We start from the raw sequence: 24,472 nt of genomic DNA, 5'->3' as shown, positions 1-24,472 counted from the left end.
CTGACTGATTTACTGAGGCAGCAATAAGTGTGAACAGAGTCCATAAAGTGGAGCTCTCTGGTGTTGGGCAAAGAATACAGCCTGTCTAACGTGGTTGACTGTACGTATGTAACAACAGCCTTGATGCTGGGGATGTCAGCAGAGGGTAGTGGTACTAACGAAATCTGTGAAAAATGAATACTATTTCAAACACCTCTGAACTAAGGCCACTCCAACCTCAGTTGCTGAGTGACAAGGTGTAATCAATGCCTGTGTTTGCGTGCACTCCACATTTGTGTGGAGACCAAGCTCCATGGCATCGCCGACACATTCACTAAAGTGTACCACACTGCACTCGGAAGCCAAGCTCCAAGGCATTACTGACTTGTTCACCGAAACACATCAGAGAATGAACCTTACACTAAAGCTCCACAAGACCAAGATTCCTTGCCAGTCTACCCCTAGTTGTATCACATTGCACTCAGTCAATAAAGGTTCATTCAAGGTCCTGGAAACCATGGACCAGTTCCCACACATCCAGAGCCACTTCTTGGTGGAAGCAAATATTGATGGACACAGTGCTAGTGTACACAGCCTATAGTCCAGTAAAGATTAAAGATTAAAGATACAAATTAGCTTTGTCACATGCACATCAAAACAGTGAAATATGTGGTTTGCGTTAAATCAAATCAGCAAGGATTGTACTGCAGGCAGCCCACAAGTGTTGCCATGCTTCTGGTGCCAACGTAGCAAGCCCACAACTCACAAACCCTAAACGGTGTATCTTTGGAATGTAAGAGGAAGCCAAAACACCCAGAAGATATCCAAGTGGTTATGGACAGAATGAGCAAATTTCTTTACAGTCAGTGGTTGGAATTGAAATCTGATCACTAGTTCTGTAAAGCATTACGATATCCGCAATGCTGGCGTTAGAAATGTGGCGACAGTTATGGACTGCCCCAGCACATCCTTGCAGTGTTGACACAAATGATACGTTTCACTGTATGTTTCAATGTACATATGACAAAAAAGCTAATCTTTAAGATCTTTAAGAGCCTCTTGAATGTCTCTATCTACTACCATCCCGATCAGGAAACACCAAGTACATTGAGTAAAAAAAATCCCACACATCTCCTTTGAATGTACCCCCTCACCTCAAATGCATACCTTCTCCTATTAGATATTTCCACCCTGGAAAAAGATACCAGCTGTCTATCTCTGAATCTCATAATTTTATTTAGCTCTATCAAGTTTTCCCTCAGTCTCTACCATCCCTGAGAAAACAACCTAAGTTTATCTAACTCTCTTCTAATTCAAATAGCATCGTGGTAACTTCTTATGCAGCCTCTCCGAAGCCTGCACATCCTTCCTGTAATGGGAAGACTAAATTTGAATGCAATGCTCCAGATGTGGCACAATCAGAGCTTTATAACTTCCTGACTCTTGAACTCAATGCCTTGACTAATAACAGCAAGCATGCCATATGCCTTCTTTATCAGCCTAATGATTTTTGCAGCCACTTTCAGGAAGCTCTGAGCTTAGACCCCAAGATCCCTCTGTACATCTCAGCTGCCTCCAACAACCCCACCACCACTGAAGACAGTGTTCAGAAACCCCCTCACCACCTGAATCCTCCCTTACATGTCTCTGCCCCTCCATCCTCCTTTCAAATGGCACTCTCCCACGCAGCACAACTATACCAGTTGGACTGTCACCTTTTAACACTATTTTGCTTTTATCGTCAGAAAATGACTGGGTTGAAATGCTGCATAAACATGCACTAACTGCATGGCCCTTACATAAAATAAATTATCCCTACCTTGTCAGTCCTTCTTCGTAGAGATACACCACCAGAGGGTCGAAGGAGGTTACCAGAACATATAACCGCACATCAAACTTGAAGTCTGTCGGTAAGTAGGAAATAATTAGCTCCACAAATGAACACACAGTGATTAGATATGGAACTGAACATCTGAATGCATGAAATAGCAATTTGGTTCAGCCTCAGCATTAGAAGATACAAACACATGAGGAGCCTTGGCTGTAGCTCCAGTGCACTGTGAGTTTCGAGGCTGTACTTAGATGAGATTAAATTTTTAAAGATTAGCTTTACTTGTCAAATGCACATCAAAACAAGTGTTGACTACTTATTATCATGTTACTAAGCAATTAGCTTTCGTCATCAGGTTGGCCATTTTATAGTGTTTGTACATTTCAGTTAGTCACCATCAGTTAGAAGCACTTTGTTGGAAGTCGAGGGAGGTTTGATCAGAATTTGAATCTACCTTTCATGAGAATGTCAAGAAGTACTGTCTTTTTACTTGGCTCCATTCGTACTTCAACGTGTGGGTGAGTAGTAAAGCTGATTACAACTACGCTTGGACTGGTGTTTACCTATCTGTCCAGCTTAAGAAAACTGGGAAATGGAATCACAGTTGAGAGTGTCTGCCTTCTGCCTTCGCTCAAGAGTTTCCCCATTTTCTTAAGCTATACAGATAGTTAAACTCCAGTCCCAGCACAGCTGTAGTTTGAAGGTGATTTTATTATTCACCAACATGTTACAGGAGCCGAGTAAAAGGATACTCCCAATGGCGATTACATATAAGATATTGATTCTGCAAGCTCCCGCATTACATTAAGTTAAAATGTCACCAATGGAGAACAGAAGATTTGAAACTAGGTCAATGTGTTTGCTATGTTCATCTAGATTATCGAGACAGTCTAGCAGATCAGCAGCCAGCATGGCGGTGCTGGAAACCCATGCAAGGGCTTGAGCAGTGCTAGACAGGGCATCATTGCATAAATAGAAATTGTTGTTAAAGTGAGACAGGCTGAATTAAAAGTAGAGAAACCCGCATGGAAGCCACATTAGAGGCACTGCAACATGAAAAAGAGGCAGAGGCAACTTTAGTCAAGGCCAAAGTTCTTGAGATTGTCAGCTGCCTGCTCCAAGACTATGATGATACTAGATCAAACTCACCATGCCATTCAGCCAAGAGGACTACAAAGTATTTAAGACCAGTCTGCTTATGCTAATAACCACCCACCAGCAGACACTGAAGATTTAGACCAGCAAATAAAGACTGCAAGGGGTAGGGGAGGCTCCTCATCCTCAGGATAGCACCCCACAACTCGACACCTATTACCCAAACAGGACAGAACAGAGACTGACTTCCTCACATGCTCTTACTTACACTGAACAGGCAGATATCTCATAACATCCATTGACTGGCTACTCACTCGCCCATAGATATGAAGGAGACATGCAGCCATGTTAGTAGTAAACTCCAAGGCTCCTACATACCATAGCAATACAAAGGTGAAGATGCTGCTCATCCTTCTGGTAAAATACACAACAGCCCTAATGAACCCCAGCCTAATCACAATACGTCAGATCTTGCAAGATTCCTAGCCCGTTATGACCTGCTGACAGCTGGACCCGCAAAATTTGATGATAAGCCAGAATATTAGTGGGTTTGGAAGTTCACGTTCTCCAATGCCACTGAAGACTTCAACCTCAAGCCTAGTGAAGACCTCGACCTACTGGTGAAGTGGCTTAGACTGGAGTCTGTTGAGCTTGCAAGAAGATTAAGGTCAGTTCACTTCAAACAACCCCAATACTGCCCTCAGTTTAGTCTGACAAAGAAAGGAAGAATTCTACAGATCCACAGAGGCAATGGAGACTGCTCTCTTCAACAGACTTGAGCCCTTCCCTAAGGTTTCTTGCAAAGAGTCCCAACATCTGCGAGAGCTAGGTGACCTGCTTTCCGGAGTTAGAGGCAACCGAAGCCGAAGGCTACTTACCTGGCTTGTCTTACCTCAACGCTGCATGAGGAATTAGTCCTATTTTGGAGAAACTCCCCTTTAGTCTACAGGAGAAATGGATGTTACAGGGAACTAGATACAAATTGGAAAATGGGATCAGCTTCCCACCCTTCTTTTCTAATTTCATCCAGCATGAAACCAAAATGAGGAATGACCCAGATTTATCCTGACCACCTCTAGCTCAGCAGCACTTAAGTCTGAGAACCCTGTTAGAGGCTCTGTCATGGTGCACAAAACTGAGGTGGACAACACTGTCCAAAAGAATGAGTCTAAAATGTCAGAAGATCCTAACAAATAGTGCTGTTTGTATCAGAAATCACACCCTCTCCGGAAGTGTACAGGCTTCAGGGAGAAACATCTAGCAGAGTGAAGGGCCTTCCTTAAAGAGCACTCCATACATTTCCACTGCTGTTTTTTAACCAACCACCAATTGAGGAACTAATGCTTTCATCCAGTGCTCTGAATGCGATAGTGACAAACACGTCGCTGGTCTGTGAAGAACAACACAAGTACCTCCTTACAGCATGGCAGAGAGGGAGTTGAATCCCCTTCTTCTCTAGTTGCCACCTTATCCTGTATTAAGATCTGTGGGGAAAAGTAAGTTATGTTTGTTACCCTTTCGTAGCCCCAACAACGCCTCCCAAACAACCGTGAGCAAGCAAGCAAGCAGCCACTTTCCTTCACTCAAGAAATGTCCTGAAATTACTGTCCCATGACTACAACTCTGTGCTGCAGTCCAAGTGGTAGAAGTGGCAGATGTGATTACTGATGAAATCGATGACAAACTTAATGCCATGACATTCTACTCTGATTCCAAGGTAGTCCTTGGGAATATCCAAAATGAATCCAGGCACTTCTATGTGTACACTAATGACATAGAGCAGCGCTCAAGGAAATCAACTAATCCAGAGCGGTGGAAATTCAAGCCTACTGACCATGCCACAAGACCATATCAGTCAGCGATCTAGCTCACGGCTTATGGTTAACAAGACCAGCATACTTGTTCAGATCAGCCAAGACACTATTCTACAATTTGATCTGATTGACCCAGAACCTGATGCTGAGATCTGTCCACAGGTCATATGCCAAGCAACTAACATCTCCAGCAACTGGTTGGACCCCAAATGCTTTGAGAAGTTCTCAAGTTGGCAATTGCCGTCACATGCTACAGCAAGACTCATGCATATGACTAAATCATTTGCAAGAAAGAGCAACTGCAAGGGATGGCATATGTGCAACAGACCCTGTTCCCAGGATATCTTAGGTCAAGCAACACCATCATTATCTGCAGTCTACAACATGATGCCTTTAGCAAAAAAAACGAACAGAATAACTGGAAAAATAGAACTCAGAAAATGATTGAAACGTGAACGCTGGTTACAAATCTGTAAAAACCGAAGCAAGATTTTAAGTTTGTACAGATTTGTTTTGCATTCTCTGTTGTATATCTGATATGACTTAATTGGCTTATATCGAAGTTTGGGTAGTGATCCCTCTTGAAGGACAAAATCTTACTCCTGTATTTCGAATCCAGTTGATGGTCTTGTTACTCTTTAATATTTGACTGCGCAATTGATCAGGAGCATTGACTCTAATATGTTTAATGTTTTTTTCTGTGAAAGCCATGAGTTCAGTTGGTGGCATCTTTTACAGATACCAGGCAGGGAGTGTTATGTACCTCATGATGTAATTTGTTATTTTATTTCTAATTACTAGATCTCACTGCTTACTTGCAAGTTCATAGCTGTTGTTGATTACTTATTATCACATTGTTAAGCAATTAGCTTTTGTTGTCAGGTCAGCCATTTCATATTGCTTGCACATTTCATTTAGGCGCTATCATTTAGAAGCACTTTGTTGGAAGTCAAGGGAGTTTTGATCAGTGTGTTTGAATCTATCTTTCATGAAAATGCCGAGAAGTACTGTCTTTTTACTTGGCTCCTTGTGTACTGTAACACATTGGTGAATAATAAAACCACCTTCAAACTACAACCATGCTCGAACTGGAATTTACCTATTTGTCTAGCTTAAGAAAATGAGGAAATTCCTGAGCAGAAATTAAAAATAAACAATAAATATCATGAACATGAAATGTAGAGTCCTTGAAAGTGAGTTCATAGATGTGGGAACTGTTCAATAATGAGGCGTGAAGCTGTCTCCTCTGGTTCAAGAGGCTGATGATTGAGGGGTAATAACTGTTCCAGAACCTGCAAGTGTGGATCCTGAGGCTCCTGTAGCGACTTTCTGATGGCATCAGCGAGAAGAGGGCATGGCTTAGATGGTGGGGGTCCTTTGATGATGGATGTTGCACTTCGTGTAGAAGTGTTCAATGGTGGTGAAGGCTTTACCTATGATGAACTGGGCTGTATCCACTTTTTTTTTGTAAGATTTTCCATTCAAGGGCATTGGTGTTTCCATACAAGGCTGTGATGCACTAGTCAATATACTCTGTACCACACCTCCATAGAAGTCTGTCAGAGTTTTAGATGTCATCCCCAATCTTTGCAAAATTCTAAGCAAAGATGCTGCTGTGCTTTCTTCATAATGGCACCTACGTGCTGGACCCAGTACAGATCCTCCAAAATGATAACACTAAGGAACTTAAAGTTGCTGACCCTCTCCACCTCTGATACCCTGATGAAAACTGGCTCATGGGCCTCTAGTTTCCTCCTCCCAAAGTCAATAACCAGCTCCTTGGTCTTGCTGACATTGAGTGAGGAGTTGTTGTGGCATCCTCAGCCGGAGTTTCAATCTCCCTCTTATATGCTGATTTGTCACCACCTTTGATTCAGCCAACAACTGTGGTATTGTCAGCAAATTTAAATATGGTATTGGAGCTGTGTTTAGCCACACAGTCAGAAGTATAAAGCGAATAGATCAGGGATCTATGCACACAGCCTTGAAATGTACCTATGCCAATGGAGACTGTGAAGGAGATGTTGTTGCCAATCTGAACTGACTGGAATCTGCAAGTGAGGAAATCGAGCATTCAATTGCACAAAGAGGTATTGAGGTCAAGGTCTTGAAGCTCATTCTAGCAACACACACAAAATGCTGGAAGAACTCAGCATGGCCAGGCAGAACCTGTAGGAAAAAGTACAGTTGATGTTTCAGTCTCATTGATTGGTTTTGAGAGAATGATAGTACTGAATGCCGAGCTGCAGTCAATGAAGTACAATCGATCTTTGCTATCCAGATGTTCTAGGATTTAGTGAAGAGCCAATGAAATGACATCTGCTGCTGACCTGTTTTGATGTTAGGCAAAATGGAGTGGATCCCAGTCTCTTTTCAGTTGATATGTTTCATCAGCAACCTCACAAAGCAGTACATCATAGCGGATGTAAGTGCCATTGGATGATAGGCATTAAGGTAGGTTACCACCATTTGGAGGAGAACAAGGGGAGTTCTCCATCAAGGTATTTTTTCCAATGTTCAGCAACAAGCCAACATCACCTGAAATATTTAATGACATTACTGAGCTGCTGACATTGTCAATACACTTCCAATGTAATTCCCTATCTTGGAGGCCTGTGAGTTAAGAATTTTCTGGTGCATAAATATCAATCAGCATCATAAAACTATTTGTGACATTATTAAACAGTATATTTCACATCCCCTTGCAAATACTCCTCAGCAGTAAAGAATTGGAAAATAAGTCACAAGCAGTTAAATTAATTCCTTACATGATCTTATATAAGCTCGTCTCCACATCCTACTCACTCAGCACTGATGTGCCACAGGGGTGTGTTCTCTCCTCTCTCTCTACATCAATGACTGGATCTCCAGTGATCCATCAATTAAACTGATAAAGTTTGCAGTTGACACCACTGTCATTGGACTAATCACCAGAGGTGGCGAATTAAAGTTCCACTAGGAAGTAAACAAGTTAGTGTCCTGGTGCAATTACAACAAATTGAGCTGAATGCCCTCAAAAACATGGAGATGAATATCGACGTCAGGAGAATTGTGTCACTTTTCCATCCACTCATCATCAACGACTCCATAGTCAGTACCGTTTCAGCATTTGGGTTCTTGGGCATCATTACTTTGCAAGACCTCATGTGGGAGAACCATATCCCCTTCATTAACAAAAGGCTTTGCTGAGAATATACTACTTGCAGCAGATGGTAAAATTCCAGCTTCCTCAGAACTTACTGATACAATCACTGCAGGACTAGTACGTGTCCAGGACAAAGAAGCAAGCAAGAAAAATCACTGCAGACACTACTCAACCTACAAAAGTCCTTTTCCAAAAGCTCCCTTCTGGAAAGCTCTATAGTGTTATTAAAACAGAAACTTCATGCTATTTTAAAAAATTTGTTCCCCCAGGCAGTTAATCTGATCAATTATTCTTGCTAGTCTGTCACTGCACTGTAGACACTTTAAACCACTTTTTACAATGCTGCTTACATTGCAAGTCCATGCAGGTATTTATGTATTTATGCACATTTCATTCCATATCCATCCTTTAACCTCCAACTTTCCTTTTATATAATTCTTTGTAAGTGTTGAATGTTGCTTATTGTTACATATTGCGCTCTTACCAATACACAAAAGCAAATTCTTAATACATGGTATATGGTGAATAAAGTTGATCCTCAATCTTGTTTAACATGGTGGAAAGGTGGGTACATACCAACACAAACTCTTCCTTATACTCTGAGACAGATGGTGAAGGGAAGTGTATGGTCATGCACTTTGGTAGAAGAAATAAAGGAACAGATTATTTTCAAATAAAGGGAGAAAATTTAGATGCTGCAAAGGGACTTAAGAGTCTTGATGCAGGATTCCCTAAAGGTTAACTTGCAGGTTGAGTCAGTGATAAAGAAGACAAATGCAGTGTTAGGATTGATTTCTAGTGGACTAGAATATAAATGCCAGGACGCAATGCTGAGGATTTATAAGGCAATAGTCAGACTGCAGTTAGAGTATTATGAACAGTTTTGGGTCCTTTATCTAAGAAAGGATGTGCTGGCATTGGAGAGGGTTCAGAAGAGATTCACGATAATGATCCTGAGAATGATATAAAGAGGGTTTGATGGCTTGAGATTGTACTTGCTGGAGTTTAGAAAACTGAGGGGGATCTCTTTGAAACCTATCAGATATTGAAAGGCCACAAGGGTGGGTGAGCAGAGGGCGTTTCCTATAAGGAGGAAGTCTAGGACCAGAGGCACAGCCTCAGAATAGGACGTCTCAGAATAGAGATGAGGAAGACTTTCTTCAGCCAGAGGTTGGTGAATCTGTGGAATTTATTGCTACAGACAGTTGTGGAGGCCAAATCATTGAGTATATTTAAAGCTGAGGTAGATAGGTTCTTGATTAGTAAGGGCATCAAAGGTTACGAGAGGCTAGGAAAATGGGGTTGAGAGGATTAATAAATTAATCATGATGGAATGGCAAAGCAGACTTGATGGGCTGAATGGCCCAATTCTGCTCCTAAGCCTTTTTGGTCTTATGAATGCTAATGCCCTGGATAGCTTTTTGAGAGTTGTTTTGGTGGGACTATGAGACAAGACGCCAGACAAAGCCGTATATGTGAGTACAATTACAACATTTAAGGGTATTTGCACAGATACATGGACAGGAAAGGTTCAGAGGGATATAGACCAAACACAGGCAAATGGGACTAGTTCACAGGTAGGCAACTTGGTCAGTATGATGAGTTGAGCCCAATGGCCTGTTTCCACTCCATATAACTATTACTATATTGCTTGACTTCTGTTCCCATGATAGACCATTCAAGTTGAATGCCCTGAGCAGTTACAGAGGCAAAGATATGTACTTGTTTTCACACTTGCAATTTAAATGGTTAAATAAATTCCAGGAAAAGAAATGGGTATATTGCACAGAAAGAAAAACTTACCATCTATCAGCAGTGGGGAGCGGATGTAACGTGAAACTAGGATATTCTCATCTGTTGTAATTTGACTGGGCTGAAACATTGCAAGAAGTAAAACATTATTATTGTCACATGGACAAATGTACAGCAAAAAACTTTGTTTTGCATTCTACCCATACGGATAATTTCATCACATCACTGGATCGAGGTAGTACAAAAGGAAAAATAATAGATAGCAGAATAGAACATTAGAACAGTATAGCACAGTACAGGCCCTTCAGCTCATAATGTTGTGCCAACCTTTTGAATCTTCGCTGAGATTAATCTAACCTTTCCCTCCCACATAGCCCTCCATTTTTCTTTCATCCATATGCTTACTTAAAGTCTCTTAAACCCACATGTAATCTTCTCTACCACTATCCCTGGCAGTGCTTCCTGACGTATCTCTGACATCCCATTCTATACATTCCTCCAATAACATAAAATTTTGTCCTCTTGTATCAGTCATTTCCACATTGGGAAAACTACTCTGGCAGTCTACCTTATCTATAAACACAAAGTACACTGCAGATGCTGTGGTCAAATCAAGACGTACAAAAAAGCTGGATGAACTCAGCAGGTTGAGCAGCATCCGTTGAAAGAAGCAGTCAACATTTCGGGTCGAGACCCTTCGTCAGGACTAAAGAAGGAGGGGGCAGGGGCCCAATAAAGAAGGTGGGGAGAGGGTGGAAAACCAATCAGAGAAAAAGATCAAGGGGTGGGGGAGGGGAAGCAGGGAGGGGATAGGCAGGAGAGGTGAAGAAAGAATCTAAGGGGAAAGCACTATGGGTAGTAGAAGAAGGCAGAGTCATGAGAGGTGATAAGCAGCTAGAAGAGGAGACAGAGTGAAGGTGGGATGGGGGAAGGGTGAGGGAGGGAATTACCAGAAGTTGGACAATTCGATATTCATACCAAGGGGCTGGAGACTACCCAGGCGGTATATGAGATGTTGTTCCTCCAACCGAAGTTTGGCCTCATCATGGCAGTAGAGGAGGCCATGTATGGACATATCCGAAGGGGAATGTGAAGGAGAGTTGAAGTGAGTGGCAACCAGGAGATCCTGTCTGTTGTGGCAGTAGGTCAGTAGGTGCTCAACGAAGCGGTCCTCCAATCTGCGTTGGGTCTCGCCAATGTACAGGAGGCCACACCAGGACACCGGATGCAACAGATTACCCCAACAGACTCACAAGTGAAGTGTTGCCTCACCTGGAAGGACTGTTTGGGGCCCTGAATGGTGGTGAGAGATGAGGTGTAGGGACAGATGTAGCAACGGATGCTGCCTGACCTGCTGAGTTCATCCAGCTTTTTTGTATGTCTACTCTATCTATGCCTCTTATCATCTTATATATCTCTATCAAGTCACCTCTCATCCCCCTTCAAATAAGGAGATGTTACAGACATGGTCATCATCCGTCACGGCTTGGCTTCGCGAACAAAGATTTAGGAAGGGGGCTGCCCACATCTGCTGCAGGCTCGCTGGTGGCTGACGAGGCCAATACAGGACAGGCAGACTCGGCCGCAGCAGCTGCAAGGGAAAATCTGTTCTGGGTTTAGTGCTGCTGTGTCACGGTTCTTCCTCTTTCTCCTTTTGTCTTCAAGGCCAGCCCTGTGTGAGTTCTCAAAGGGGGAGACAAATTGATGAATGGAGTGTCGCCAGACCTCGCAATCGGAGGCTAGAGTAAACTACTGGTGATGGTCAATGTGACAGGCACCAAGGGATTTCTTCAGAGAGTCCTTGTACCTCTTCGGTGCCCCCCTGTCACGATGGCCAGTGGAGAGTTCACCATACAGCACTATCTTGGGCAGGCCATGATCCTCCATCCTGGAGACGTGCCCTGCCCAGCACAGCTGCATCTTCAACAGCATGGGCTTGATACTGGTGACCTCTGCCTGTTCGAGGACTTCAATGTTGGTGACGAAGTCACTCCAGTGGATGTTAAGGATGGTGCAGAGGCAGCACTGGTGAAAACGCTCAAGGAGTCGTAGGTGGTGACGGTAGGTGACCCACGACTCGGAGCCATACAGGAGGGTGGTCAGTACAGCGGCTCTGCACACACTGATCTTTGTGCCTTTCTTCAGATGCTTGTTGTTCCAGACTCTTTGTACAGCCTGCTGAATGTGCTGTTTGCCTTTGCCAGTCTATTGTCAATCTCTTTGTCGATCTTGGCATTTAACGAGATGATGCACCCCAGGTAGGGGTGCATCATCTCGTTAAATGCCAAGATCGACCCCACTGGCGGACTGTCTTCAGCTCTACTTTGCTGATGGTGATGCAGGGAGGGTGGTAATCTTCTTAAGCTGTGGGCTGATGGAGAACTTCTGTCTTCTTCAGACTGACTTCCAGTCCAAAGAGCTCGGCAGCCTCTGCAAAGCAGGATGTTATACACTGCAGGGCTGTCTCTGTGTGGGCAACAAGGGCAGCATCGTTGGCAAAGAGTAGCTCACGGATGAGTTGCTCCAAAGTCTTGGTGTGGGACTGTAGTCAACTCAGATTGAACAGGCTGCCATCGGTGAGATATCGGATGTAGACACTGTCCTCGCCATCAAGGTCTTCTGTGGCTCTTTCAAGCATCATGCTGAAGAAAATATTGAAGAGAGTCGGCGCGAGGACACAGCCTCTCTTTACACTGTTGCCTATTGGGAAGGGCTCTGAGAGGTCATTGTTGTGTCTGACTTGGCCACGCTGGTCTTCATGTAGCTGGATGACCATGCTGAGAAACTTTGGGGGGGCATCCCAGTCATTCCATGATTTGCCACAGACCTTCCCTGCTCACAGTGTCGAACGCTTTGGTAAGGTCGACAAGCATCACGTACAGTCCCTTGTTCTGTTCCCTACATTTCTCTTGAAGCTGCCTGAGAACAAATACCATGTCGGTGGTGCTCTCGTTGGCTCTGAAGCCACACTGGCTCTGTGGAGGTGTTCTTCTGCAATGAAGAGCACCAATCTGTTCGAGGTACTCTTGCGAGGATTTTTCCTGCGATGGAGAGCACAGTTATATCCCGATAGTTGGAGCAGTCGGACTTCTTCCCTTTGTTCTTATACAGAGCGATGATGACTGCATCACGGAGGTCCTGCAGTAGTTTGCCTTGTTCCCAGCAGCAGATAAAGAACTCCTGGAGTTTGGTGTGGTAACGCTGGCCCCCATGCTTCCAAATCTCTGGTGGCATTCCATCAAATCCTGCTGCCTTGCCACTTTTCAGCTGCTCCATGGCCTTGACAGTCTCTTCTAGGGTTGGAATCTTGTCCAGTTCTGTTTACTCTGGCTGTGTGGGATGTCATGAATTGCTGAGTCTTGGACCACACGGTTGGCGCTGAAGAGAGTCCAGAAATGTTCTGACCACCGGTTCAGGACAGACGCTTTGTCTGCGAAGAGCGCCTGGCTGTCTGCACTGTGCAAGGGACTCTGGACCTGGTTCAAAGGGCCGTACACCACTTTTATTCATCAAGCCCTGCAGTAATGGGAAAGGGGCAAAAACGGCAGGTGGAAGATGACACTGGAAGCTGCAGTTCTGATCCTGCATGCAGGCGGTTCAGGTATATGGGTCGTCTGATGTTGACCCCAGAGACAACGATATCATTCAGTAGCACCCTGAACGACCAAGCAGCCTTCTCTAGGAACAGCACTGCTTGCTCCACATGGAGAGGGGCCTAGAAAAGGTGGCCTAACCAAAGCTCGTTTCCATTTCCCCCAGTTGGCTAGCAGCGGTCAACAGGCATGCTCAAATGCTGTCAAAAAACAACAAAAAAGAAAAATTACACACCTGCCTCACAAAGAGTGCAAGGACTAAAGCTTGCATGCTGGAACATCAGAACCATGCTTGATAGAGCACACAGTCGTCGCCCAGAACGACGCTCTGATCTAGTTGCGCATGAACTTTCAAGACTGAATGTCAACATCACCGCTCTCAGTGAAGTCCGTTTCCCAGAGGAAGGCAGCCTTCAAGAACACGACGCCGGCTACACCCTCTACTGGTCAGGCAAGCCAGAGATTGAGAGACGTCTTTCTAGCGTTGGCTTTATGTTCAGGAACTCCATTGCCTCCAAACCTGAAAAATTGCCAATGGGTCACTCCGACTGCATCATCTCCATGCACCTCCCACTTCAAACCAAGCAGCATGCTACACTCTTCAAGCTGATCCTGCAGAAAAGGACAAGTTTTACACTGATCTGTGCAACCTCGTATGGAACGCCCGTGCAGACGACAAGGTCATCATCCTTGGCGACTGCAATGCCAGAGTAGGCCAAGATTCAGAAGCCTGGAAAGGAGTACTTGGCAAACATGGTGTTGGAAACTGCAACGACAACGGAAGCCTTCTATTAGAGTTTTGCGTGGAGCAGCAACTCACTATCACTAACACCATTTTCCAGCAGAAAGACAGTCTGAAGACAACTTGGATGCATCCTCAGTCCAAGCATTGGCACCTCATAGACTACATCTTGTTGCGCCAGAGAACCTTTGGGACGTCTTACTCACCCGAGTGATGCCCAGCGCAGAGTGCCATACGGACAATCGTCTTGTCCGCTGCAAACTCAGTCTCCATTTCAAACCCAAGCCAAAGAGAGGAGGCGCTCCAAGGAAGTAGTTTCAGGTTGGCAACCTCCAGTCAACCGAAGTGAAAGCTGACTTCCAGGCGAATTTAGTCGAGACTTGAGGATCCCAGTTTCCCCACAGCCCCCTCTCCAGAAGTGCTTTGGGAACATCTAAAAACCACCAACCTGCAGACCTCTGAAGAAGTCCTAGGGTTTTCCACAAAGAAGAACAAGAACTGGTTTGATGAAAACAACCAGGAGATCCAAGAATTGCTGGCAAAGAAGAGATCCGCCCACCAGGTGCACCTTGCTCTGCCATCTTGTCCTGATAAGAAAGCAGCCTTCCGCCTTGTATGCAGCAACCTCCAGCACAAGTTTCAAGAGATTCAGAACGTGTGGTGAACCAACCCCACAAAGAGAACTCAGCTTTGCGCAGACACCGGTGACTACAGAGGGTTTTATGGAACCCTGAATGCTGACATGGTATAGTGAACATAAATAACAGTCTGAGTGAATAAAACAAATAGATGTTGAGAACCACGTTAATGCACTTCAAGAAATTAAAGGTGAATATTTACTGATTAATCCCACCTCTTGGAGAAGAACAGATATACATATTCTTGATAAAGATTATATACACCCAGAGCAACTTTTAACCTTTTCTGTGAGGCACTCATGTCAACTGAAGCAAATATCCCACAGAGAAGGTACAAATTTGATCCCCAGTGTCAAAGTCTGGGGTGTGGAAATCATGCAATTTTACTTTGAAAGGACAGGATTGAGAACCAAACTAATGTGAGAGTGTTTCAAAGATTCATGATACACCTGGTGGCTGTTTCTCTGTAGCCAGCACTTTCATGTCTGAGGCAAAAGCGCACGTGATCTGTCACACTCCTAAATCACCAGTACATAAACCAGCTCTGCCATTACTGAGAGCATGTTGTGCTGTTGAGGTGCTTCTTCCTGATGAGAGAGAAACTATCTCTCATCTTCTGCCCTGTCTCCACCTTCACTGAACTCTTCCCCCACCTACTTCTATCTGACTTTTTTTTACTTCCCCCCTCCTCCCACCCCCCACACATTTGCTTTCACCTATCACCAACTTGCCTCTATTCTACATCCACTCCTTCCCCTCCTGGCACCTCCTGCCCATCATCCTTCCTCAGTCCATCTGTCTCCCACTTGTGCCCATCTCCCTCTCACAACTTTATACCAGATATTTCCACTCTCCTCTCTCACGCCTGATGGAGGGCTTCAACCTAAAGCATTAACAATTCTTCCCTCTCCACATAAAAATAGCATGCCTTCAGTGCTTGGCCCTCACAATGCCTCCAGCAGATTTTTTGGAGTCCCCCTAATCAGTCCATGCCTTTCCAGGTGAACACAAATCCTTTCCTTTAGAATTTTTGTAATAATTTCCCTAGCAGCGATGCAAGGCATGCTGGCCTGAAGTTTCTAGGCTTATTTCTACTGCCTTCTCAGAATAAGAGGATATCATTGGCTAACCTTCTGTCTTCTGATATCTCACTTGTTCTGTAGAAATCACCATCACCCCAGTAATCTCTTCCCTCATTTCCCATAGTATTCTGGATTGGTTGCATCAAGCCCTGGGGATTTATCCACCTTTGTGTGAACCAATATTTCTACTTTCCCCCTTCCTGTCACAGACAATTTCCACAATATTAGCTCATCTCTCCTCTAATCTTTCCATGCTTCACCTCCTTCTCCCTGGTGATTTTTTTTTTAAGAATCCCATCATTACCTCTGGCTCCACATGCAGATTTCCCCTTTGGTACCTGAAGGGACCTACTCTTTTCCCTACTATACTCTTGCTTCTAATGCATTTATAAAAGGTTTTGAGATTTTCCTAAATGTTGCTTGCCAAAGCCATTTCATGTCCTCATTTTGCCCTCCTAATTTCCTTCTTAAGTAAAAAAGTAACAGAGCAATACAGAACATATACAGACCCCTCAACCCTACCAGTCCACGCCGACCAGGGCACCCACCCAGTTAGTCCCAATTTTCTACATTCGACCCATATTCCTCCAGGCACCTATCCAAGTACTTCTTAAATGTTACTATTGTATCTGTCTCAGCCACTTCCTCAGGCAGCTCACTGAAGAATCAAAATTCAAGTGTATTTATCATGTGTTCATCGAAACATAAAGAAAAGTACATTGTTTGTGTAAGCAACCAACACACTCAAGGATTTGTCTACAAGTGTCGTTGCAATTTCTAAAATAGCATGCCTGCAATGCTTGGCAGAAAAACACTGAATGCAACAAAACAGAACACAATTCAACAAAACAACAACAGTCCTACCCACCCACGCACATATATAAATTTTCTAACCCTGAAGACAGTCCATATTCGTTAGCTTCCAATCTCCAGTGGACTCAGATTCGGACACGGATACACTGACACTGGGCCTTCAAAAATCCCTAGCTGACTCAGAACATATATTCACCACCCTCTGCATGAAATAGTTGCCCCTCAGTTTTCCCTCTCACCCTAAGTCTATTCCTCCAAGTTTTGGACTCCCTTACCCTGGGGAAAAGACTGTTAATATCCACCTTGCCCCTCATAATATTAAACATTTCTCTATGGTTTGAAATCTGGCCTATAGTAGCTCAAAATGGAGACAACATATTTGGAGTAGCACTCAGATCCATATGTCATAAGCACACAAAAACCCAGCAAATACAGCCACCTGTCTGGCCTATTAGGCACCTCTTGAATACCCATGGAAAAGTCTGTGGTTTTGACAATGCCCTCTCATGAGTTACCACAAGTAAGTCATCCTTGACTCTGAGTGAACTGTATATAAGAACAGAAGATCGCAGTTTTGTGCTTCCTTAAGCGTGTAACTATCCTATTATGAATACCCAGTGTGTGTTATTGTGCTGCTAATCCCCACCTGATTTGGTATCCATTCAGGAAGGTTTTCCAGCATGGGTCGGAGACAGGAATCACAACATGCAGCTCACAGCTGGACCACAGAAACCCACCAACTCCACTGCACTGACATTAGAACATTGAGACTCGTTATTGCACTCACGCTTCTCCAGTGGGCAACCATCCTCTTCCCTAGTACTTACGCTGCTGACAAGATAGACACCACGACCCCTGGAAGATGCCACGGGCTTGACAATCCATGGTCCTTTATCCTTCGAATGTGCATCTTGTGGAAAAAAAAACTGGTTTTTGAGAAAAACTGGTCCCAAAGGCTGGGAACAGGGTCGAGGTCAAGTCATCACAATGGATCCAGAGTGAAGTGCACCAAGGAACTAAGGCCCAGAGACCACCCAATCCCAAGGAACTAGAATGGCTACAGCACTCTGTCTCCTGATGGACAAGATTCGGTTTGGCTGATGTATGGGATTGAGAATGGCTGAGGAACTAGAACAGCTCCAGGACTCCATCCCAGGGGATGAGATTAGGGTCGCAGTCCTGCCACATAACCAGTGCCATCTATCCAAATGTCTGGAATTAGCTTCACTTTGGGCATTATTTGAGGGCATTTTATTTGTTCAGAATCTGTAAGGTCACTTTATCAGGAAGTTAAATGGAAGGAAAGGATCAGGACAATTTTATAATCCAAGGTTAATAAAAATGATGAATATGAAGATTGCATTCCATCAGATGCTTAAAAGGAATCAAAGGACAACTAGATGGCTCTCTGGAGAACAGATTAAAAAAACACAACAGGACATCATGAGATTCAGCAAATACTGGAAATCTTGGGCAACACACAAAATGCTGGAGAGACTCAGCAGGTCAGGAGTATCTTTGGGGGTGGGGGAACGGGCAGTCAACATTTTGAGCAGAGACCCTCCATCAGGACTCAGCAGGATGTTTTGAAGAAGCAGACTAATAATCAGTTACCAATAATGTTACATACTACAGTACTGCCATTCTAGCCACTGTGACCAAGAGCATGGAGCCACCACAGTGTAACCTCAGCAACAGTTGCCAACAACTGTGGGGTCTGCATAGGCAGTCAAAAGGTAATTCAAAGTAATCCCCAGATCAGCCTCCCCTCCCCCCATCTTTTAAATATACTCTTCAGCTTTTTTTCTCCAGTCCTGCTGAAGTTTTTCCACCTGAAACGTTGGCTGTACTTTTTCCCCATAGATGCTGCCTGGCCTGTTGAGTTCTTCTAACATTTTGTGTGTGTTGCTCAGCCCCTAGCAGGTGTCCTTTGTAAAGAATATTAGTAAATCAATTCAGTTTTCAATAACAAAGGCAAAATACCACAGATGTTGGCAATCTGAAAAGTGTCCGAAAAAGCTGAAAATACACAAGAGATTGGGCAGCATCAATGGAGAGAGAAACAGAACTATTTTTCAGTTAGATGGTTTTTCTTTTGCATTTGCAAGAGTTAAGAGATAAACGAGTCAATGCCTTCCTCAAGCATACATTATATACTAGTCTTTAGCACCTAGCCAAGTGCCAGTATTTATATCATTCTGCCTCTCAACTCCAAGTCTGCATGCTTATCCCCCTGCTCTACTCCCTGTACACATGATCATGTGGCTGAACACAGCTCCAATGCCATATACAAATTCACTAATAACACCATTGTTGTTGGATGATCCACAAGTGATGAGTCAACATATAGGAATGAGACAGGCACCCCTTTGTGTGTTGCCAATCTCTCACCAAATGTCAGTAAAACTAAGGAGCTAATTTTATCGTTATGAGGGAGAAGGAGGGTGTACATGCTCAAGTCTACATTGGCAGATCAATAGTAGAGAATGACAGCAGTTTTAAATTCCTGGGCATTAGCATATCAGATGATCTGCCCTGGGCCCAGGTCATAGATGGAGTTACAGGGAAGGCACGATAGTGCCTTTACTTTATTAGGTTAAGGAGATTCAGCATGTCACTGAACACTCTAACAAGCTTCCACAGATGGACTGTTGAAAGTATCTTCCCTGATTGCATCATGGTCTGGTACAGCAATTCAAAGACATGAGAACACAGAAGTTACGAAGAGTATTGGACTCTGCCCAATACATCACTGGCAACAAACCTCCCCACCATCAGGAGTACCCACAGGAGGCACTGTCTCAAAAAGGTAATATCTATCATCAAAGATCCCCACCATGCCATTTTCTTGCAGCTACCATTGGGCAGCAGTCATAGAAGTCCTGCATAATCAAGTTCAAGTATAACTACTTCCCTTAAACCATCTGGCTCTTGAACCAACCTACACAATCCTAATCTCTACCTCAATATAGTAATATTATGACCACATTATACTAAAAACAAACTTACGGTTGAAGTGCTGGATTTTTAAGAAAATTCTAACTGTGTTCTTTCATGTAAACATTTATTTTTTATTTACGATTCTTCTCTGCACATTGTGTATCTAACACTATATGCCTGTGATGCTGCTGCAAGTACAGTAAGTTTTTTATTGCATTTGTGCAAACATGTATTTGTACATGACAATAAACTCAAATTTGACATTTTTTTTACTTCCAGGATTCCACATTATTACAAATCAGTATTCCCTTTACCCCTCCTCTTCAACTTAAAATATATTTTACTTCCAACTTTTTCCAGTTCTGATTAAAGATCACCCCATGGAAGTGTTGATTCTGATTCTCTCTCCACAAATGCAATTGGAGCTGCTGGCTATTTCCAGTATATTCTGATGACTAGCCTATCACTGCCAAATGTTACTTTGTGTGCACTTTCACTGAAACCAGATTGTGCAAGTGGATTTCAAATCCTCAGTTTGTTAGGGTGGGAATGAAATAAAAATAATCACCATTCACTCAACCTAGTCTCACTTGTACTAAACTGAAATGTGACAGTATAAAATTCCCTTACTCCATAATTCCTGATACTCAGAAGGGAGGATAAAGGCCTGAGGTATAATGTTGAAGTGTTTGAAACCATGAGTCTGTTGCATGCGTTGAATATTTTTATACAGCCGATCCTTCCTGGTCAACTCATAGGATCTGGAATGAGAAAATAATCATCAATAGAGTTCAGCACACTTTTAAGCACATTTATCGAAGTATAAAATTAAAAGTTAGATTACCACTGATAGAACTTAGCTGAGCAATGTAGCACAATCCCCACAGTAGCTAGTGCTTTCTCACAACTACAATAACAAAGGGTTCAATGTTGACCTGACCTCAAGTGCTATCTGTGGAGTTTGCATGTACTACTCCGTGGCTGCACAAGTTTTCTCTAAGTACTTCAGTTTCTTCCCATATCCCAAAGACGAGAGCTAGGAGGTTTGTTGGCCACTATAAAGATACTTTAGTGTAGGCTTGTGGCAGGAGAATTAAGAGGAGTTTGGAAAGGTGGGATCCCTAGAGATGGAAGAAAAAAACGAGATTATTGCAGATGGGTGTTTGAGGTCAGGACAAATGCAATGGGCCAAAGGGGTTGTATATGTGCTCTATGATTCTACCTCTGACTATAGTTGAAGTGCTGGAATTCTAAGACCATGACAAGAGTATATTAGGTCATTTGGCCCAATGAGTCTGCTCTGCCATTATTATTGCTAATGAACTGTTCTGTAATGAAACTAAAATGTGATATGCTATTCTTCAATGGAAATGACATGTTGGACAGGATCTGAGGGACAGTGAAGCTTTGGTACCCCTGCCAGGTTTCAGCCAATCACAATTTAATTTTTTCTAAAAAAAAAACTATAACTAGATGCAAATTCAATATACAGGATAAATACAGAAGAACAAATGTATCATCACTGTTGCATTTGTATTTAAAGCCTTCTCCAAATCCAATTACATGCTGGTTTGAGATTTCTGTGCAAATATCCCAGAAAAATCTCTATGGTTTAATAACCACAGTAAAGTGACAGCTGCATTTTATTTCTGAGAGGTCTAATTTCAGCAAAGGTTTCAAAGCAATTGGCTCAATACTAATGAAAAACAATCCTGGGCTGTATGAATTATCTATCGGATGCTGATGAGTTTCCCCCAGCACACCCACCATGGTTGTTGACATGTTTCGATGTACACGTAACTAAGCTAATCTTTAACCTTTAATGCCTGAGTTGAATATACATTCCCAAAACCAGACAAACCTGATTACTAATTGTTAGCCTTTACAGCCTCAGCACTTTCACAAATCAGAACAACACGTATTTGGTGTCTCAGATAACTCCCATCAGTAGGTGTCAACTTGTGGGACAATTCTCATCAAGGTACAGAATCCTTTAAAGGTGTCAGCTTCTGTGTTGCTGGTCTTAGCACCTGCACTTACAGGTCATTCCTTGAATATTGGGCATGTATGTAATTTCCCACTATCTAAGAAATATGGAAACTCCTCATTCCAAACAAAACGTACCAGCATACACAAAGTACACTGCAGATGCTGTGGTCAAATCAAGACGTACAAAAAAGCTGGATGAACTCAGCAGGTCGGGCAGCATCCGTTGAAAGAAGCAGTCAACGTTTCGGGTTGAGACCCTTCGTCAGGACTAAAGAAGGAGGGGGCAGGGGCCCTATAAAGAAGGTGGGGGGAGGGTGGAAAACCAATCAGCGAAAGGATCAAGGGTGGGGGAGGGGAAGCAGGGAGAGGATAGGCAGGAGAGGTGAAGAAAGAATCTAAGGGGAAAGCACTATGGGTAGTAGAAGGTGGCAGAGTCATGAGAGGTGATAGGCAGCTAGAAGAGGAGACAGGGTGAAGGTGGGATGCGGGAAGGGAGAGGGAGGGAATTACCGGAAGTTGGAGAATTCGATGTTCATACCAAGGGGCTGGAGACTACCCAGACAGTATATGAGATGTTGTTCCTCCAACCGAAGTTTGGCCTCATCATGGCAGTAGAGGAAGCCATGTATGGACATATCCGAATGGGAATTCGAAGGCGAGTTGAAGTGAGTGGCAACCGGGAGATCCTGTCTGTTGTGACAGACGGAGCATAGGTGCTCGACGAAGCGATCCCCCAATCTGCATCGGGTCTCGCCGATGTAGAGGAGGCTGCACCGGGAGCACTGGATGCAATAGATTACCCCAACAGACTCACAAGTGAAGTGTTGCCTCACCTGGAAGGACTGTTTGGGGCCCTGAATGGTGGTAAGAGATGAGGTGTAGGGACAGGTGTAGCACTTACGCTTGCAGGGATAAGTGCCAGGTGGGAGATCTGTGGGGAGGGACGTGTGGACCAGGCAGTCGCGGAGGGAATGATCCCTGCGAAAAGCAGAGAGGGGTAGAGAGGGAAAGATGTCCTTAGTGGTGGGGTCCTGTTGAAGGTGGTGGAAATTGCGGAGGATAATATGCTGGATCTGGAGGCTGGTGGGGTGATAGGTGAGGACAAGGGGAACACGGTCCCTGTTGTGGTGACACCCCTGATGGGGTGAGGGCCGGTGCGGGAAATGGAGGAGACGCGGGTGAGGGCATCATTGATGACAACAGAAGGGAAACCACGATTCTTAAAGAAAGAGGACATTTGGGATGTCCTCGAATGGAAAGCCTCATCCTTGGAGCAGATGCGGCAGAGACGGAGGAACTGGGAATAGGGAATAGAATTTTTGCATTTGGCAGGGTGGGAAGAGGTATAATCAAGGTAGTTATGGGAGTCAGTTGGTTTATAGAAGATGTCAGTAGACAGTCTATCTCCAGAGACGAAGACTGAGAGATTGAGAAAGGGGAGAGAAGTGTCTGAGATGGACCAAGTGAATTTGAGGGCTGGGTGAAAGTTAGAAGCAAAGTCGATGAAATTGACGAGCTCAGCATGAGTGCAGGAAGCAGCACCAATGTAGTCGTCAATGTATCGAAGGAAAAGTTGGGGAGCAATACCAGTATAGATTTGGAGCATAGACTGTTCCACATAACCCACGAAGAGGCAGGCATAGCTAGGGCCCATGCAAGTGCTCATAGCTACACCCTTGGTCTGAAGAAAGTGGGAAGAGCCGAAAAAGAAGTTATTAAGTGTGAGTACCAGTTCCGCCAACCTGAGGAGTGTGGTGGCGTTGGGGAACTAGTGAGGTCTATTGTCCAGAAAGTAGTGGAGGGCTTTGAGGCCTTCTTGATGGGGAATTCAAGTGTATAAGGATTGGACATCCATGGTGAAAATGAAGCGGTTGGGACCAGGGAACTGGAAGTTATTGAAGAGGTGGAGGGCATGGGATGTATCCCGGATGTAGGTAGGGAGGGACTGAACTATGGGTGACAAAATGGAGTCGAGGTAGGCAGATACAAGTTGGGACAGGAGCAGGCCGAAACTATAGGCCTACCAGGACAGTCAGGCTTATGGATCTTGAGGAGAAGGTAAAAGCGAGCAGTGCGGGAATTATGAGTTTTTTGACTGAGGATGGAAGGTCTCCGGAGTTGATAAGGGCAGTGATGGCATGGGAGACAATGGTTTGATGATTTTTGGTTGGGTCCTGTTCCGGGGTAAGTAAGAGGATGCGTCAGAGAGCTGCCGTTTGGCCTGAGGTAGAGGTCCGTCCGCCAAACTACTACGGCACCACCTTTGTCTGCGGGTTTGATGGTGAGGTTAAGATTAGTGCAGACAGAGTGGAGGGCAGTGCATTCAGAGGGAGTGAGGTTGGAACAGGAGAGAAGAGTGGTAAAGTTGAGACGGTTGATGTCTCGGTGACAGATGAAGATGAAAAAATCAAGTGCAGGTAGAAGGCCCAGTGGGGTGTCCAGGAGGAAGAGGAGGGTTGAAAACGGGAGAAGGGGTCATCAATAGGGGGAGGGGAATCCTTGTTAAAGTAGTAGGCTCAGAGATGTAAGCGACGGAAGAAGAGTTCAGCGTCATGCCGGGCATGGAACTCATTGAGGTGTGGACGGAGGGGGACAAAAGTGAGGCCCTTGCTGAGCACAGAACACTCTGCCTCAGAGAGGGGAAGGTCAGAGGAGATGGTGAAGACATGGCAAGGGTTGGGGCTGGGGTCAGAGGAGGGTAAAGAATGGGAGGTCTCAGGAGGGAGAGAGGGGTTGGGATGTTCAGGAAGAGCGGGCTGAGGGGAGGATGAGGGATCAGAGGAATGGAGGGGAGATGAGAGGTGGAGGGAGGGTTGGGAGTCGCAGGGAGGATAGGGGGTAGTAGAGGAATAAGACGAGCGTTAGGATCCAGCAGCAGTAAGAGCGGTCCCGGTCTGGATAGGGTCAGGATCTCGGTTCGAGCTGGATCTAGAGCTATGGGTGTCGGAGTCTGCAGCCTGCAGGGCGCCAGAACTGACATCCGAATCCGAATCATGGCCCGCCGGGGGCTGGTGCCCATGTCCAGGAGGCCGTGGTTCCAGTCAAGGTTAGAGTCAGTG

At 44.5% G+C, this 24,472-nt stretch overlaps 1 protein-coding gene across 6 annotated transcripts in view; it reads right to left on the bottom strand.

Annotated features, from left to right (window-relative positions):
- Positions 1-24,472, bottom strand: part of ttll5 (tubulin tyrosine ligase-like family, member 5) — a 449,168-nt gene that overhangs the window by 376,020 nt on the left and 48,676 nt on the right. For all 6 annotated transcript variants that reach the window (XM_073039478.1, XM_073039482.1, XM_073039483.1 and 3 more), the window contains 4 exons: positions 20,055-20,185; positions 17,312-17,394; positions 9,668-9,737; positions 1,799-1,883 (listed from right to left, as the gene is read on the bottom strand). In XM_073039478.1, coding sequence (XP_072895579.1) covers positions 1,799-1,883; positions 9,668-9,737; positions 17,312-17,394; positions 20,055-20,185 — 369 coding nt within the window. The remainder of the gene's footprint in view (positions 1-1,798; positions 1,884-9,667; positions 9,738-17,311; positions 17,395-20,054; positions 20,186-24,472) is intronic.

Source organism: Hemitrygon akajei, chromosome 3 (assembly GCF_048418815.1).
Source record: "Hemitrygon akajei chromosome 3, sHemAka1.3, whole genome shotgun sequence".
Taxonomy (NCBI): domain Eukaryota; kingdom Metazoa; phylum Chordata; class Chondrichthyes; order Myliobatiformes; family Dasyatidae; genus Hemitrygon; species Hemitrygon akajei.
This window is presented reverse-complemented; position numbering and strand designations above follow the sequence as displayed.